A 12,902-nucleotide genomic window follows, 5' to 3' on the forward strand; every position below is an offset into this window, starting at 1 on the left:
CTATTATGGTAAAAATGTCTTCCCAGTGGGCCAAGCCTCTTATAGATATTACTGGAAAATGAAAGTAAAATTGTGTTTAAGGTTAAAATTACATGAATAAAAATATCTGTTGCTGGAGCTTCTAATATGATTCATAAAAAAAAAAAAAGGAGGAAAAAACTTCTGTATTGAACTCTGTTCTCTCATTTCTAAAAGTAATTTCTGAGACCCAGTACCGTATCCCATGGTTGCACATGCAGCCTTGCAAAGGAACCTGCCCACCTCATACCCCCTGTGGAATATAGGCTAGGAAAAGAGAAAACAGGATGGAAATGAGCTGAGGTTTCTAAAGCCACTCTAGAAGAGAGCCAATGAAGCCCCAGAGGAAAATACATCAGTAGGCTTTCCCTCCTGGAGGTTAAATCTGCACCACCACAAACCCTCCCAGCAGCAATCCCCTCAGTACCTGGTGCTCGTCAGAGTTTCACAGCCTCTAGGAGCAAAAGTCCATGACTCCTTTCCATCACGGACCTGTCTCCCATCTCAGGTTACCAGGCTCCAAGAACACTAAAAAACTGGGGAAAACCAAGCCTGGGAAAACCAAGCCCAGGGAAACCAAACCCAAGAATTTGCCATTGCCTAGAAGTCTAAACCAGTACACAGCCACAGCTGGGGTCACCGTTCCCTGTCGGAGGGAGGTTCTGCAGAGAAAACCTCGACAGGCGACCGGGAAGGGGAGAAAGGGGGATGGCCGGGTCATCGTGACCCAGGGGTCCCATCGTCACCCAGCCAAGGACCCCATCCCGAGCGGCGGCGGTAGGTGAGGTCCTGGGGCCACCTTGTGGCTAATGGCATGGATTGCTGTAATTTGCTTTAATTCGCTTTAATTCGCGTCTTCCTCTGCCCGCGTCACCAGAAGCCTTGGCTGCAGCGTGGTGCCCACCCGTGTCCGTCTGTGCTTCGGAAAGCTGAGCGCTGCCGGCTGCTGGCTCAGCTCTGTCCAGGCTCCAGCTTCCTCAGGGTTTCCTGGGAGCCATCCAGCTTCCCAGGGTTACATGTCCTCTGGCTGCCCTCCTCGGATGCTGGGGCTACAGCACTTAAAACACAAGCTCTTTGATTTTTATGGGTTTTTTACCCAAACAGCTTGGAACCGAGGGGCCCTGTTTGTTGACATAACACACAGAGTCCGTTTCCACCACTCAGCTCTTCTTCCACACGCAGGAAAACCGAAATGACTGGCCCTAAAGCACCTGGAAGGCAAGTCAGCATAAAAAAGACACAGACCTGAAGAGATGAGGGAAAGCTTCCCATGATCCCTCACTTGCAAGAAGAAAACACCAATCCCTGCTTCTCTCAGACCCCGGAGTAGCCCAGTGACTCATCACATGCATGACACTTTTGTCTGGGAGCTGGCAAGGGCTCCATCAGAAGATGCCATTGCACTCTTCCCTTCACCTAGGGTACCCCAGGGCTGACACATACAGGGGCTTACCAAGCTTCCTCTCCTCTGGCCACCCTCCCATTCCACTGTGCCAGTGCAACAGAGATCCAGACCTGAAAGCCCAGCACAGCTCCATTGACACACACCTCACCTAACATGCCATGGGCAAGGGATGTTGGTGAGACAAAACTGAGACAGAGCAGATCTAGTGGGGAAAAACATGGATTTAATGGAATGAATGGAGAAGCTCCCAAAGTCTACACTGGAGCCACAACTCTGAGGCTCTTTGACACTCTCCATTCCAGGGTCAGTCCTTCCTTTCTGCCCACCAGAAGCCTGGGGATGCTCAGGAACACTGGTGCTTGATCTGCCCCTTCAAAGCCCTCTCCAGGGAGAGAATTAAGGTGCATTGCTAACTCCACACAGACCATCTCCATGGCAGACTCTTCCTCAGCCCTTCAAATCTTCCAGACACGGGAGCTCAGCCCAGAAATCGCTCTCTTCTCAGCAAGTGAAGAATCCTTGTGTTATCCAACAGGTGGTAAATGCTGTATAGAAACCATCCTGGGGGAGGGGAGGGAGAGCCACACCAGTCCTAGCAATTAGATTCGAGCTCTGTCAGCGTCAGGAGGCCAGATCTGGTGGTGGGAAGGGGCTGTCCCATGCCCGGCCTGGTAGGCAAGTCCTCAAGTGGGCAGGTGAGTTGGCAGAACCTCTGGAAGGCAAAGACAGGCACTAAACACAGCTGCAAGGACAAAAGGTCGTGTGGGTCCTTCCCTTCCAGTCTTGGGTTTCATTCAGCCAGCCAGGCAGGGCTGCAGGTCTGATCTCTATATGCTCAAGATGTCCAAAACAAGGACAGTCAGCACTTCAGAAACTGAGGGGGTAAACTCATCTTCCAACCACTTGTCCCAGGACAAGCACTGAGCACGTGAGAGATCTGAGACATGGTAGGACAGCTCTGTCCTCCATTTGCTCCAGGTCAGAGCTACAAAGCAGTCCAGAGAAAAACTGGTGACCAAGTACATCCAGGTCAACCCCTCCGTCAGCACAGGCTGCAAAGGGTGAGCCTGTGCACACAGGTTTGGCTTTAACTGGGACAGCAAGTGCACAAGGGGCTACTCTCATACCACATTATGCTGCATGGCCCTTGCCAAGCCCCTGCACCTGTGTCCACTCCTCCCTGTCTGTGATGGACACAGGGGTCAGAGTCCCATTGCTGTCACAACACATTCTCGAGCATTCGCAGGGTGCAGAGAATGGGTAGGATCCTGGGAGTTCAGGACTGTTTGTGAAATCTCTCCCTGAAACCATGAGCCATGGCAGGGATGGGATGCCCATCTGGAGCAAGGTCTGACTTTCCAGATCCCTGCCCTCTCAATGAGATCTAGTGCAGCCAGCAATGGATCCCGGCAGCTCTGGAAGCAGGGCAGATCCAGGGCACTGAGACTGTGATGGGAACTCCAAATCTCCAGTGATCCCCTCCACTCTGTCCCTATGGCCTCAGCCACAGACTGGTGAACTCAGATGACCACAATGCTCAGAGCATCTGGAGCTTTCTCAGAGCAAGTCCTCAAGACTCAGTTAAGGGCAACGTGGAGATCATCTTTGTCCTCTCCATCTAATGACCTTTTTCCAATTAGTACTTGCAAAGAGACAGAAGCAATAAAAAAAGGGCATGAAGAGGTAACAGCCAGCTTGGAGCAGCCCTCCAGCAACACAGAACTTAAAAACCCAAGTCTCTTATAGCAATGGACTCATTCAAGAGATTTATTCTGGGCTCCCTGCTAATTAACCAGCAACACACAAATGATCCCCCTGCAGGGCTGGACTTCAGCACGGAAGCACAGCCCATGCTCTGGTCCCAGAGCACCAACCTCACCTCTCTGAGGGAGCCTTTGATGGTGGAGAGTTTGTAGATGATCCAGAGAGGGATGCACACCATGGAGGAGAGGGCCAGCAGCCAGCCCAAGGTGTCACCCCACCACGGGTACACATACTTCTTGTTGTAAGTCAGCGGGGTGTATTTGATCAAAGAAAACAAGAAGGTTGCCTGGCAAGGTGAAAGAGTAAAAGAAAAAAAAAGAGTAAGAAAATCAACACCAAGAGAGGTCTTCCCGGTGAGTACACACCTGCACAGTTTTGTGGTAACAAAGAGCAGCCCAGGACAGCAACAGAGAAGCTTTGCTGGGACAGCCCCCACAGGCAGTACCAGGCATAGCATCAAGAAGCTCACCCCACCTGCAAACACCTCTATCACAGCTGATTCAGGCCGCACTCCCCCTTGTTCAGCACCTCATCTGCCCCCCAAAGCACCAAGCATATAGAACAAGAGGCTCCCATAGCACAGGCCGCATAATCCCCTACACGCATGCACATCCCTCTCCATGTATGCAGGTGTCTGTTTCTCAGAGGCACCCAGCTCTGCCCATCTTCCTCCCCACAGCTCCTTTTCCAGTGGGCCCTCACCATGCAGACAGCTGGGGTGATGAAAAGCCAGCAGTATTTGATGATGGGCCATGGCCGGTAGCCGATCATATCCTCAATGTTGTCGTAGAAACGCTCAGCACCTGTGGAAGAGGGGAAGGATGGGATACCTCACTGCTACCAGGGAAGTAGGGCAGTGGGGTCTGCAAGAGCAGGGCCCTGCTGCACCACTGTTGGGGTGCTCCCCAGAAGATGAGGCAGTAGCCTCAGCATCACAAACAGTCCTCTTGGGGAGCTCGTCAGGAGTGTGGCCAGGTTCATGCTTTGTCCTGGACTAACTTCCTCTCTCCCCAGAACAGTCCAGTGGGTCAGCAGGGCCAGCCTCTCATCATCTCCAAGGCTAGGACCTGAACCCAGGTTTCACCCGTCCCTTGTGAGCATCAAGGCTAAAAGAGGGCTCTCAAAAATGTTTGAGGGTCTCTCTATATACAGGCTGGGAAAAGATTTTTCAGACAGTTGCAAGTCTCCAACAAAGGAAGGCCTCAAAAGCAGGAGCACGTAGGAACATGCAGGGGATGTCTGCTGAGCAGATGCCCCAGGCTGTTCCTGTGAGAAATCCCACTCAGGTTGAGTCCAGGGGCACCAAAGCAAGGATTTAGATGTCTGCCTTGCGCTGCAAAACAATTGCCAAGTTGAGCGAGCTACAGACCAGCATTTTGAGATGAACCAGGCGAGAGCCTGAGAGACTAGAGCTGGGGATCCCCCCCTGGTTCATACTCACCATAGACCCAGGCGATGCAGAGAGTCTCGAAGATGGCCACAAAGAGCAGACACATGCCACTGGCAGCATAGTAATCAAAGAGCTGGAAGACATACATCCCACCCTGGGAAGGGCCAAGTGGGCAGCAAAGTGAGATGGGGAGGGAGAGAGGGAAGAGAAATCAGGCAAAGAGCAAGAGCCAGAGCAGGAAACAAACTCAGCATCTTCCCCAGAGGTGGAGGCATCTTCCTCTCTCTGGGGCAGGGTTTTAGCCAACTGCAAAGGGCATGTCCCTTGTGCTTGAGGCCTGATGGGGACACGCAGACACCCTGCTCTCAGGAGTCTCTGCAACCCTTCATTTCAGGGCAGGGCAGGGCAACAGACTGCCAGAGATTGTGGGGATATTTTAGGAGAAGACAAAACCAAAGCAGCTTTTGTAGCTGGAAGTGAGGATGGGAACCCCCTTAAGATATGCAATCCATCTGATTTACTTTAGGCTCCTAATTTGCAGAGGGAAGTAACTGTGTGTGCAGCCTGGCTGTTTCACTGCCCAGGTCTGCAAGGCTGCCTACAAAACAGGCAGGTGGGTAAGCCCAGGCAACAATGCTGCAGGTGCAACATCAGAAGCAGCCTTTTCAAAATTATGCCCAAATGAAAACAGAAAGTGCAAAGAGCATCAGGGCAGCATCAATACACACACACATACTGGTAGGCACAGTTAAAGGTTTTAAACCAGAACAGTTTGACTCCAAGGCAATTAATCACAAGAGTAATACAGAGTATATCAGTATAATAGATAAGGGGCATACTCGGGCCCACTGAGTTTCCTTACATCAAATGTTCATGTAGTTCCATTCAGAACAAAGACACTCCCCTTACCATGCAACAGGCTAGAGCTGTAAAAGGTTTGGCTTGTGTAAAGATAAGTCTATAGCCAAAATATGGGCTGTCCAGAGCTCCAGCTATCAGCCTTGGCAGGAGAAGTGTCAGGACTGTGACTGGCACAAGGGGTGAGGGCTGGAAGGGAAAATGTGAATGGCATGGGCAGGGCAGGGCAGCCTCCTCAGGCTGTGCAGCAGGGTAGGATTCACCAGCAAGCTCCCGGCCCCAGCACGGACCTCACCACCCACCAGGACCCCCTCTGCCCCAGCAAGTACCATGCAGGTGGTCTGAGCCCAAAATACCTCTGTGAGCATCAACAGTCCAACCAGGTAGGAGATGATGGAGACCAGCAGGATGAGGGTCTCCCGGCGGTTCTTCTTGCGGAAGATGGTGGGGTACATGTCCACAAGAGCTGTGACCAGGCTCTCCACACAGACAAACTGCAAAAAGCAGAGATCCCATCTCTGTCAACCCATCCTTACCAGCCTCCCAGTCCCGGTGGATCCCCCTCAGCCGAGATGAAGCCTGTCCTGGAAAGACGGCAGCTTTTGTCTGGCAGGGAATCACTCTACACCTGCACCTTTACCTGGCTGTCCAGTCCCAGCAAAACAACCATCAGGAAGAAGAAGCACGCCCAGAGCGGGGAGAAGGGCAGCATGACCACAGCCCGAGGGTAGGCGATGAATGCCAGGCCAGGCCCTGCAGGGAGAAGGGCTTTCAGAGCGGGCAGTGCCAGGGCAGCAGCACGACACAGCTGGGGCAGACTTGCCTGAGCAGCCACCCAGCCAAGGTACAGCTTGTGGCCATGCAGCCTCTCACTCCAGTTATACCTGCACTGTGCATGGAACTCAGACTCCTGGAGGGGTGGAGGAAAAGCAGGAAGGGAAGGAAGGGGACTGGCTGCATCACCATCGCAAGGTCTGGGAGCCAGGGTAAGTCTCTGAGCCCAGGAAGCACAGCACAAGCCTGGGCATACGCCATGCAGTCACCTCACCACCCTCCCTATGAGGGGCAGCAGTTGCCTAATCCCTTGCCCTTAGAGGTAGCTTGGATTAACCTCAAACCACAGCTGTTTTATCTCACTATTTCATGAGTGTGCTTTTGTTTCTTCTTGGTTTTTGGAGGCAGAGAGCAAAGCTGCCCACCAGGATGGGAACCTGCAGCTATAGCAAGGAAGGTGCCCTGCAGGCATGTTCCTGTCATTGGGGGCTCAAGGGACAGCACCCCCACAGCCCCATCCCACCACAGTCCCCACTCACCCGACTCTGCCACCTCGGCGATGGGCACACCCTGCTCCTCTGCCATGAAGCCCAGGATGGAGAAGATGGCGAAGCCAGCCACGAAGCTGGTGCCACTGTTGAGGAAGCAGAGGGCCACGCAGTCCCTGGGAGAAGGGGGTAGAGCATCAACCAGGTGGGAGTCCAGGTATGGCCCACACCCCATGGAAGCCCCCAGGGCAACACCCACTCCTCTGCCCCAGCCACTGTGCCCACAGCAGGGCGTCTCTCCCAAGCACACAGCTCAGCTCAGCAGCAGGAGCTGCAGGAAGCTGCCCCAGTGTGGACAACACACCAGGATTTCCCCAGGGGAAAGTCTCACCCAAGGACAGATGCATTCCACACCTAAGGTCCTTGCTCATGAGATTGTCTGAATCTGAATGCCAAGGTTTTTTTCCTTTTTTTTCCCCTCTCTGTCCTTCGTGCCTCCTGTAGCAGAGTGTACCACAGTTTATTTTTGACTGAAAAGGGGGCATGCTTTTTTTCCTTAATAGCTTTCTCAGACCAGTTACAATCCTCTTGGTTCTCAGCACTACTAGGTATCTCCTGGTCTTTGCATTATGAGAAAAAGATAAACAGAGCCATCCAATTTATTTTCTCTGATCTATTCCCTTTTGTCTCTGTTTCATCTCATTCTCATCCATCTACTCTTTAAACTAAACAGCTCTTATCTATCCAATTCCTTTTCATGCTCCAGTCTCCCCAGTCCTCTTGTGACTGCAACCCTGGGGACAATAACATTTGCAGCATCATTCTGAGATATTCTGAACCAAACTGAACGTGCTCCTTCTGGCATTGCGTGGCCTGCTCTGACTTTATTAAATGCTGCTCTGCAAACCTAGTGTGATTTTCTGCACCAGTCTTTAGGTATCTAGCTTTTTTGGGGTTCCCTGCCCCTCCTTGAATATTGACTAGAGAGAAAGTACAATTCATCCAGAGCTTCTATATCATACAAATTCAGATTATTCCTTCCAAGGCACAGCTCTTTGCATTGCAAAGGACTGCACAGCACCTAACACCATTGCTCTGCCTTGGCATTTGATTTCTAAGGCAGGAGAGACTGAAAGAGGCCAATGAATCTCCAGCTGGAAAGAAGGGTCACACTCCACCAAGCCCAGCTAACCCAAAGGGAAGCCATGCCAGAACCTCATTTCTCCAGTTCTATATACTGCCTGGTTTCCATTCAAATTATACTCTGAGTCACTTTTTACAAATTCCCACTTTTTTCAAGTAGTTCCTGTCCCTTCCTGGTGTTTCTTTCTCTTTTCCCTGGATGTGTGCATGACAGGTCAAATCCTCCTTGGAAAGGCATGGACTGGAAGGTGTTTTCCAGCCATCCAGCAGGTGGGAAGAGGTGTCAAGATAGAGAGAAACATGCAGAAAATGGCCAGAGGAAAGAGTTCTCTGTGCAGATTTGCACTTGAAAAAGTGAAGAGCCAGGGAACACTGAAGAATTTCCTAACTGTCCCAGAAAACAAGAAATGGTTTATGCTGTTTGGTACTTTCTTGGACCACTGCCATTTGAATAATGGTTCCTCCTCCCCACATCCTTTCCTGTTCCAGGTCACTGAAGGTTACCCTGGGCCTGGCATAAAAGAGTGGGGCACCATGCTGCTGTCCCTCTGCCCTTTTATAGCCTGGTTCTGTCTGTCTGCCTATCCAAATCAAGCCTGGAGACCACAGGACTGACTCATTGAAACTGGGTCCATGCCTGGGAATAGGCATATTCTGAAACTAAGAACAATTTTCCTAGAAAAGCCAAATAGCATAAATGGTCTCTGTGCAAACAGACATCCCTCCCCTTACCACAGCATCTCCCAGCTGCAGTTACTGAAGCCCTTTACAACCTTGCTGCTGAGCAGTCCCTGTCATCATCCCCATGCTACACATTAGACTGGAGGTGCAAAGGGCTAATGTCCAAGGACATGTAGCAGGCCAGAGATAGATCCATTATCTCTTCTTTTCCTGTGGCTTTTTCTCTCAAAACTGAATCTGGGAGATGGGACATGGAAAGAAAGAGGAGTCCCAGCCCACCTGCTTTTGGAGAGGCACCCCTGCAGCTGGAATCAACTTCTCCTTGGGTGAAGAGAGAGAAAGATGCCAAGCAAGGATCATGTAGCAGTGGTCTGCCTGGACCTTCCATGGCAACAACCACAATTTTGAGTTTAAAAGATAGGGGGAGAACCCAGTGCCAGGAGCAACAGAATCAGCAGAGAAACGGTGGGAGGAGAGGTGGGCAGGTCTACCTAGAGGTGTCCTCTTTCCTCTCACGCTCCCCTTTTACCCCTGGGGATGCAGCTCCAGGTGCTGAATACACCTACTGCAAAATGAGGGTATTTTCACCTGACCACTTCAACCTGGCAGCCTGATTCTATTTGGCAACCTGCCCATTTCTGTTCATGCAGCCCAGCATGCAAGAAACAGAAGTCACCTCTGCAGGCTTATGTGCAGGTAGCACATAGGAACCCAAAGCACTGACAGCTGTGCAGGTCACTGGGTCCAAGTGAACCACGGAGGGATAAATCACAAGGTGAAAGGGGTCCAGTCTACAGCCATTTAAGATCTCACAGCTCTGCCTCCCCTACTGCTACTTGTGCATCCATGTAATAGGGGAGGTTGTCATTTGGGCTGGGGTCACAAAGCTGGCGAAGAGGATCTAACTTTGTTGGGTGTGGAAGAGGGGATTTGTCAAACATGGCACAGACAGAAAAGTCCCTTGGGTAGAAAGCACGGAGAGCTGGATTTGGGGCAAAAACACCTGGAAAGAGTCTTCCTACACCTTGAGTAGGAACAGAAATCATGACACTTCAGAAGGCCAGTAGCCTCCAGCAGTTCACCAGCCTCTGCATGCTGATGTTCAGGGAGGGGAAGGCTCTAGGCAGCAGAGCCATGCTCCAGTTACCTGTAGCAGTTGTTATGGTATTTGTTATAGCTGCCCAGAGCCGTCAGGCATCCCAGACAAATTGCATACGAAAAGAAGATTTGAGTGCCTGCATCCATCCAGACCTGCAAGGGAGATGTAAACAGAGGTGAGAAGACAAGGCCAGCGCAGACACTGCACAGATGCGAAGAGGCAGAGCCTGGAGGCTGCTGTAAGCAGCAGAAAGGCCAGGGATTGGGAGGTCAGCAGTACCCAGCACGTAGACAAGCCTTCTCTAGAGGCAGGTTGTGTGCCAGGAATTACAGTGCTCAGTGAGGCACCCAGGGGGCCTAAGAGTGCCAAAGGGAAGGAATGCATCAGGAGCCTTGTCAACCCACATCCCATGTAGCTCTTCATCACCTCTTTCTTTCTCTGACAAATCTGCAGAACCCTGCAACTGTGTAGAGCCTTCCAGCAGGGAGAGACTGGATAAATACTTCCCGTGAGAGCTGAGGGAGCCCTCTGCTACCAGAGAAGGGGAACTTGATTTGGGTAAGCTTGGTCTCCCTCTGAGTAGCATGGATACAGCTTCTGGTGGTGGCCCTTTTCTCCAAGACCTAATGGAAAGGCTCCAACACTTAAAAGAAAATTAACTGGGGAGGAGAGGAGTACTAGAAATAAACAGAGTTGTTTGCAAAAGACAGCTCCTAAAAGAACATGCAAAACCACTGTTATTCCCATGAGGCGCTTTGCTCTCACTGTCAATAACACATCCCAGTGCTCCAAGGCTGACATTTGTCAATGCCAAGTTTGATCTGAAAGCCTAGCTGTGTGCAGTCACCAATGCAACCACTGTCACTGCCTTCTGCAGAGAACAGCAAAAGCGGGAACCAACAGCGAGGAATGAAGCAATGACAAACATTATTTAATAAACCTCTGTTTTCTAAGGTCTTTTTTCCCAAGGGGTTTATAAAACAGAGATGAGACAATAATCCAACCACTGCTGAAGGGTAGCCACATTCTTTAGACAAAAGATAAGCTAGTCAGGAAAGAAAAGCAGAAGAAAAGTATCACTGGGACAACTTTATGAGAAAAGTCTCCATTTGGCTATATGGTCCTCTCCCAGCAGTGCCACCCTCAGACAAACGCGAGCCTTGCCCCAGGACCCCTCTGAGAAGAACAGGTGTTAATGGAAAGCACCACATTGGTTTTGATGACTTCAAATCACACTTGTACCTGTCAGGTACACTTGTACCGAGGTCTCATGTCCTGAGGCAATGGTCAGCTTGGCAGCACCTGCCCAGCCACCCCTGTTGCTCAGGCCACCCTTACCAAAGCACTGTTCTGACCTTCCTCTTCCATACTGGCCAAAGTGCGATCGTGTGGCAAGAGGTTTGGTTTCATATTTACCTCTTCCCCTTCCTGGGCTGATAGGCCTCATGAAGGCATGCTAGGGTACCATTAGCTGTGGTTTTTCTGGAGGAAATTCCAGGTTTAGCTCAAGGTACAGATACACAGAATGAATCCTCTCCCTGCCCACTGATGCAAACCCCAGCAAGGCTGTCCATAGGGAGAGAAAGAGAAGCACTGCTAGGGCTGGATTTGGTGAAACTGCTCTCCCTGACTTTCCTGCAAGCAACCTAATGTTTGACCCCACATCCTCCACTTTGGTCCATGGAAATCCTGGACTTTGGGTTTCAGATGAAAAAGGGAGTGAGATCAAGTCTCTGATTTGTAGAATGGGAAGGGACAGGTGATGAGGTGGGACTGGAACACCTAGTTCAAGGCACTGGGAAGTCAGAAAAGTGATTGACCTCAGTATATTTTACTCTTTTTGGAGGAGATGAATGGGAAGATGTGTTTAGAGAGCAGAGTATTAGTTATTTTTTTCATTTCAAAAATACTAGAAAAAGATCAAAGCCCTTTAAAAAATTGATTCCTAAAGCATCACTGTGCTTGTGGGCAGTAAGGGCACAGCTTTCACTCTGCAGCTACCTTTTAGGCACAGCAAGGCACTGAGGTGAGCTGGACCAGCTGACACCTTTGCATCAATAATTTAAACATCTTTGCACAGATTGGGGTGAAATGTTTTGTTAGGTTTGCTTTTTATTTTGCTAGTTATTGCTAGAGCTCTTGTTTTTCATCAAATTCCAGCTCAAAACACACCCTCTGGTGGGGTTTGTAGCTCTTGTAGTTTAATTTGTCAAGATAAGACTTTTGTCATTAAACTGCCTACCCCACGCTTGTCGTAACATTAGACCCAGTTGACAAGTTTCAACCAGATTTAACAGTTGTTAGAAACCTCAAGAATATCAACTACCTATGAATTTCACAACAGTTAGGGAACAGGAAAAAGACAGGAACTCAGGGTCCCCACTGAGCAGAAAGCTACAGGGAGGAAGAGTCAACCAGTGTTAAATATCAGATAAATCACACAAACGAGAGACATGAGAAATACCCCTGGGGCAGGAAAAGAACTGCTGCTTTACCATCCGTGGTAGAAGCCAAATATCAAGACACCAAGCTTCATTAGCTCCGTGGCTTATGAAGTGGCTCATTTCTAAAATCCCCGACTGTGTAGCAGAGACCAGCACGGGGTCTGTGGGCTCCCCACTTTGCTGCATGCTCTGGGATGCACACCGGACTGTGTGGGAGTCCAGCCCCAAAGGGATATCTTTGGGGAATACAGGACCTGCCTTAGCATATGTTCCCATTTGAAGCAAGGCAGCCTGTAGCTGAAACTGTAAATAAAGCTAAGCTTGACTTGCAGAGCTTATGATCCTACTTAGTCAGCATGACTGTGAGCACCAGCTCAGGCTGTGCGCACATTATTTCATGTTTTAAAAGGTTACTACAGCTCTTGGGCCAGAAACCAAGACACATTTATGACCTTCCCAGCCTCCTTGCAGTTCCCAAATTCAATGGGGGTCAGTGGGATGCAACAAGACATGCTCCTGACCCACTAGTGATGGAGTTTAGCAGCAGCAGCAATTCCCAGGACTGTAGGAGCAGTGGGGTTGGAAGAGGGTCCAGCCTCCTCCAGCCTCTCACCAAAGGCAGTGCTGCCCATCCAGCCCCATGGGCTCACAGGGGCTACACAGACCACTCACTTCAGCAAATAGCTGAAAAAATCTTTCCTTCCCAACCTGCTGCCTCTGCTCATTTCTCTCCCTGCAGTGACTCAGAAAAATGTTTCTTTCAACTGTTCCCAGGCCTCTCTGACTAAAGGGGTTCGCTGGGGTCAGACAGGGCTCTCTTTCCACTGCAGATAAAAAC

At 50.4% G+C, this 12,902-nt stretch overlaps 1 protein-coding gene across 1 annotated transcript in view; it reads right to left on the minus strand.

Annotated features, from left to right (window-relative positions):
* Positions 1-1,630: 1,630 nt before the first annotated feature.
* The window catches only part of SLC6A13 (solute carrier family 6 member 13), a 31,593-nt gene continuing 20,321 nt past the window's right edge, over positions 1,631-12,902 (minus strand). Inside the window, 8 exon segments of the mRNA XM_051784958.1 lie at positions 1,631-2,135; positions 3,303-3,473; positions 3,890-3,990; positions 4,629-4,731; positions 5,792-5,929; positions 6,076-6,188; positions 6,749-6,873; positions 9,669-9,772. Coding sequence (XP_051640918.1) covers positions 2,016-2,135; positions 3,303-3,473; positions 3,890-3,990; positions 4,629-4,731; positions 5,792-5,929; positions 6,076-6,188; positions 6,749-6,873; positions 9,669-9,772 — 975 coding nt within the window. The 3' untranslated portion in view covers positions 1,631-2,015.

This window comes from Manacus candei, unplaced genomic scaffold (genome assembly GCF_025592945.1).
Source record: "Manacus candei isolate 608988 ecotype Guabito, Panama unplaced genomic scaffold, ASM2559294v1 h1tg000018l, whole genome shotgun sequence".
NCBI classification, from domain to species: domain Eukaryota; kingdom Metazoa; phylum Chordata; class Aves; order Passeriformes; family Pipridae; genus Manacus; species Manacus candei.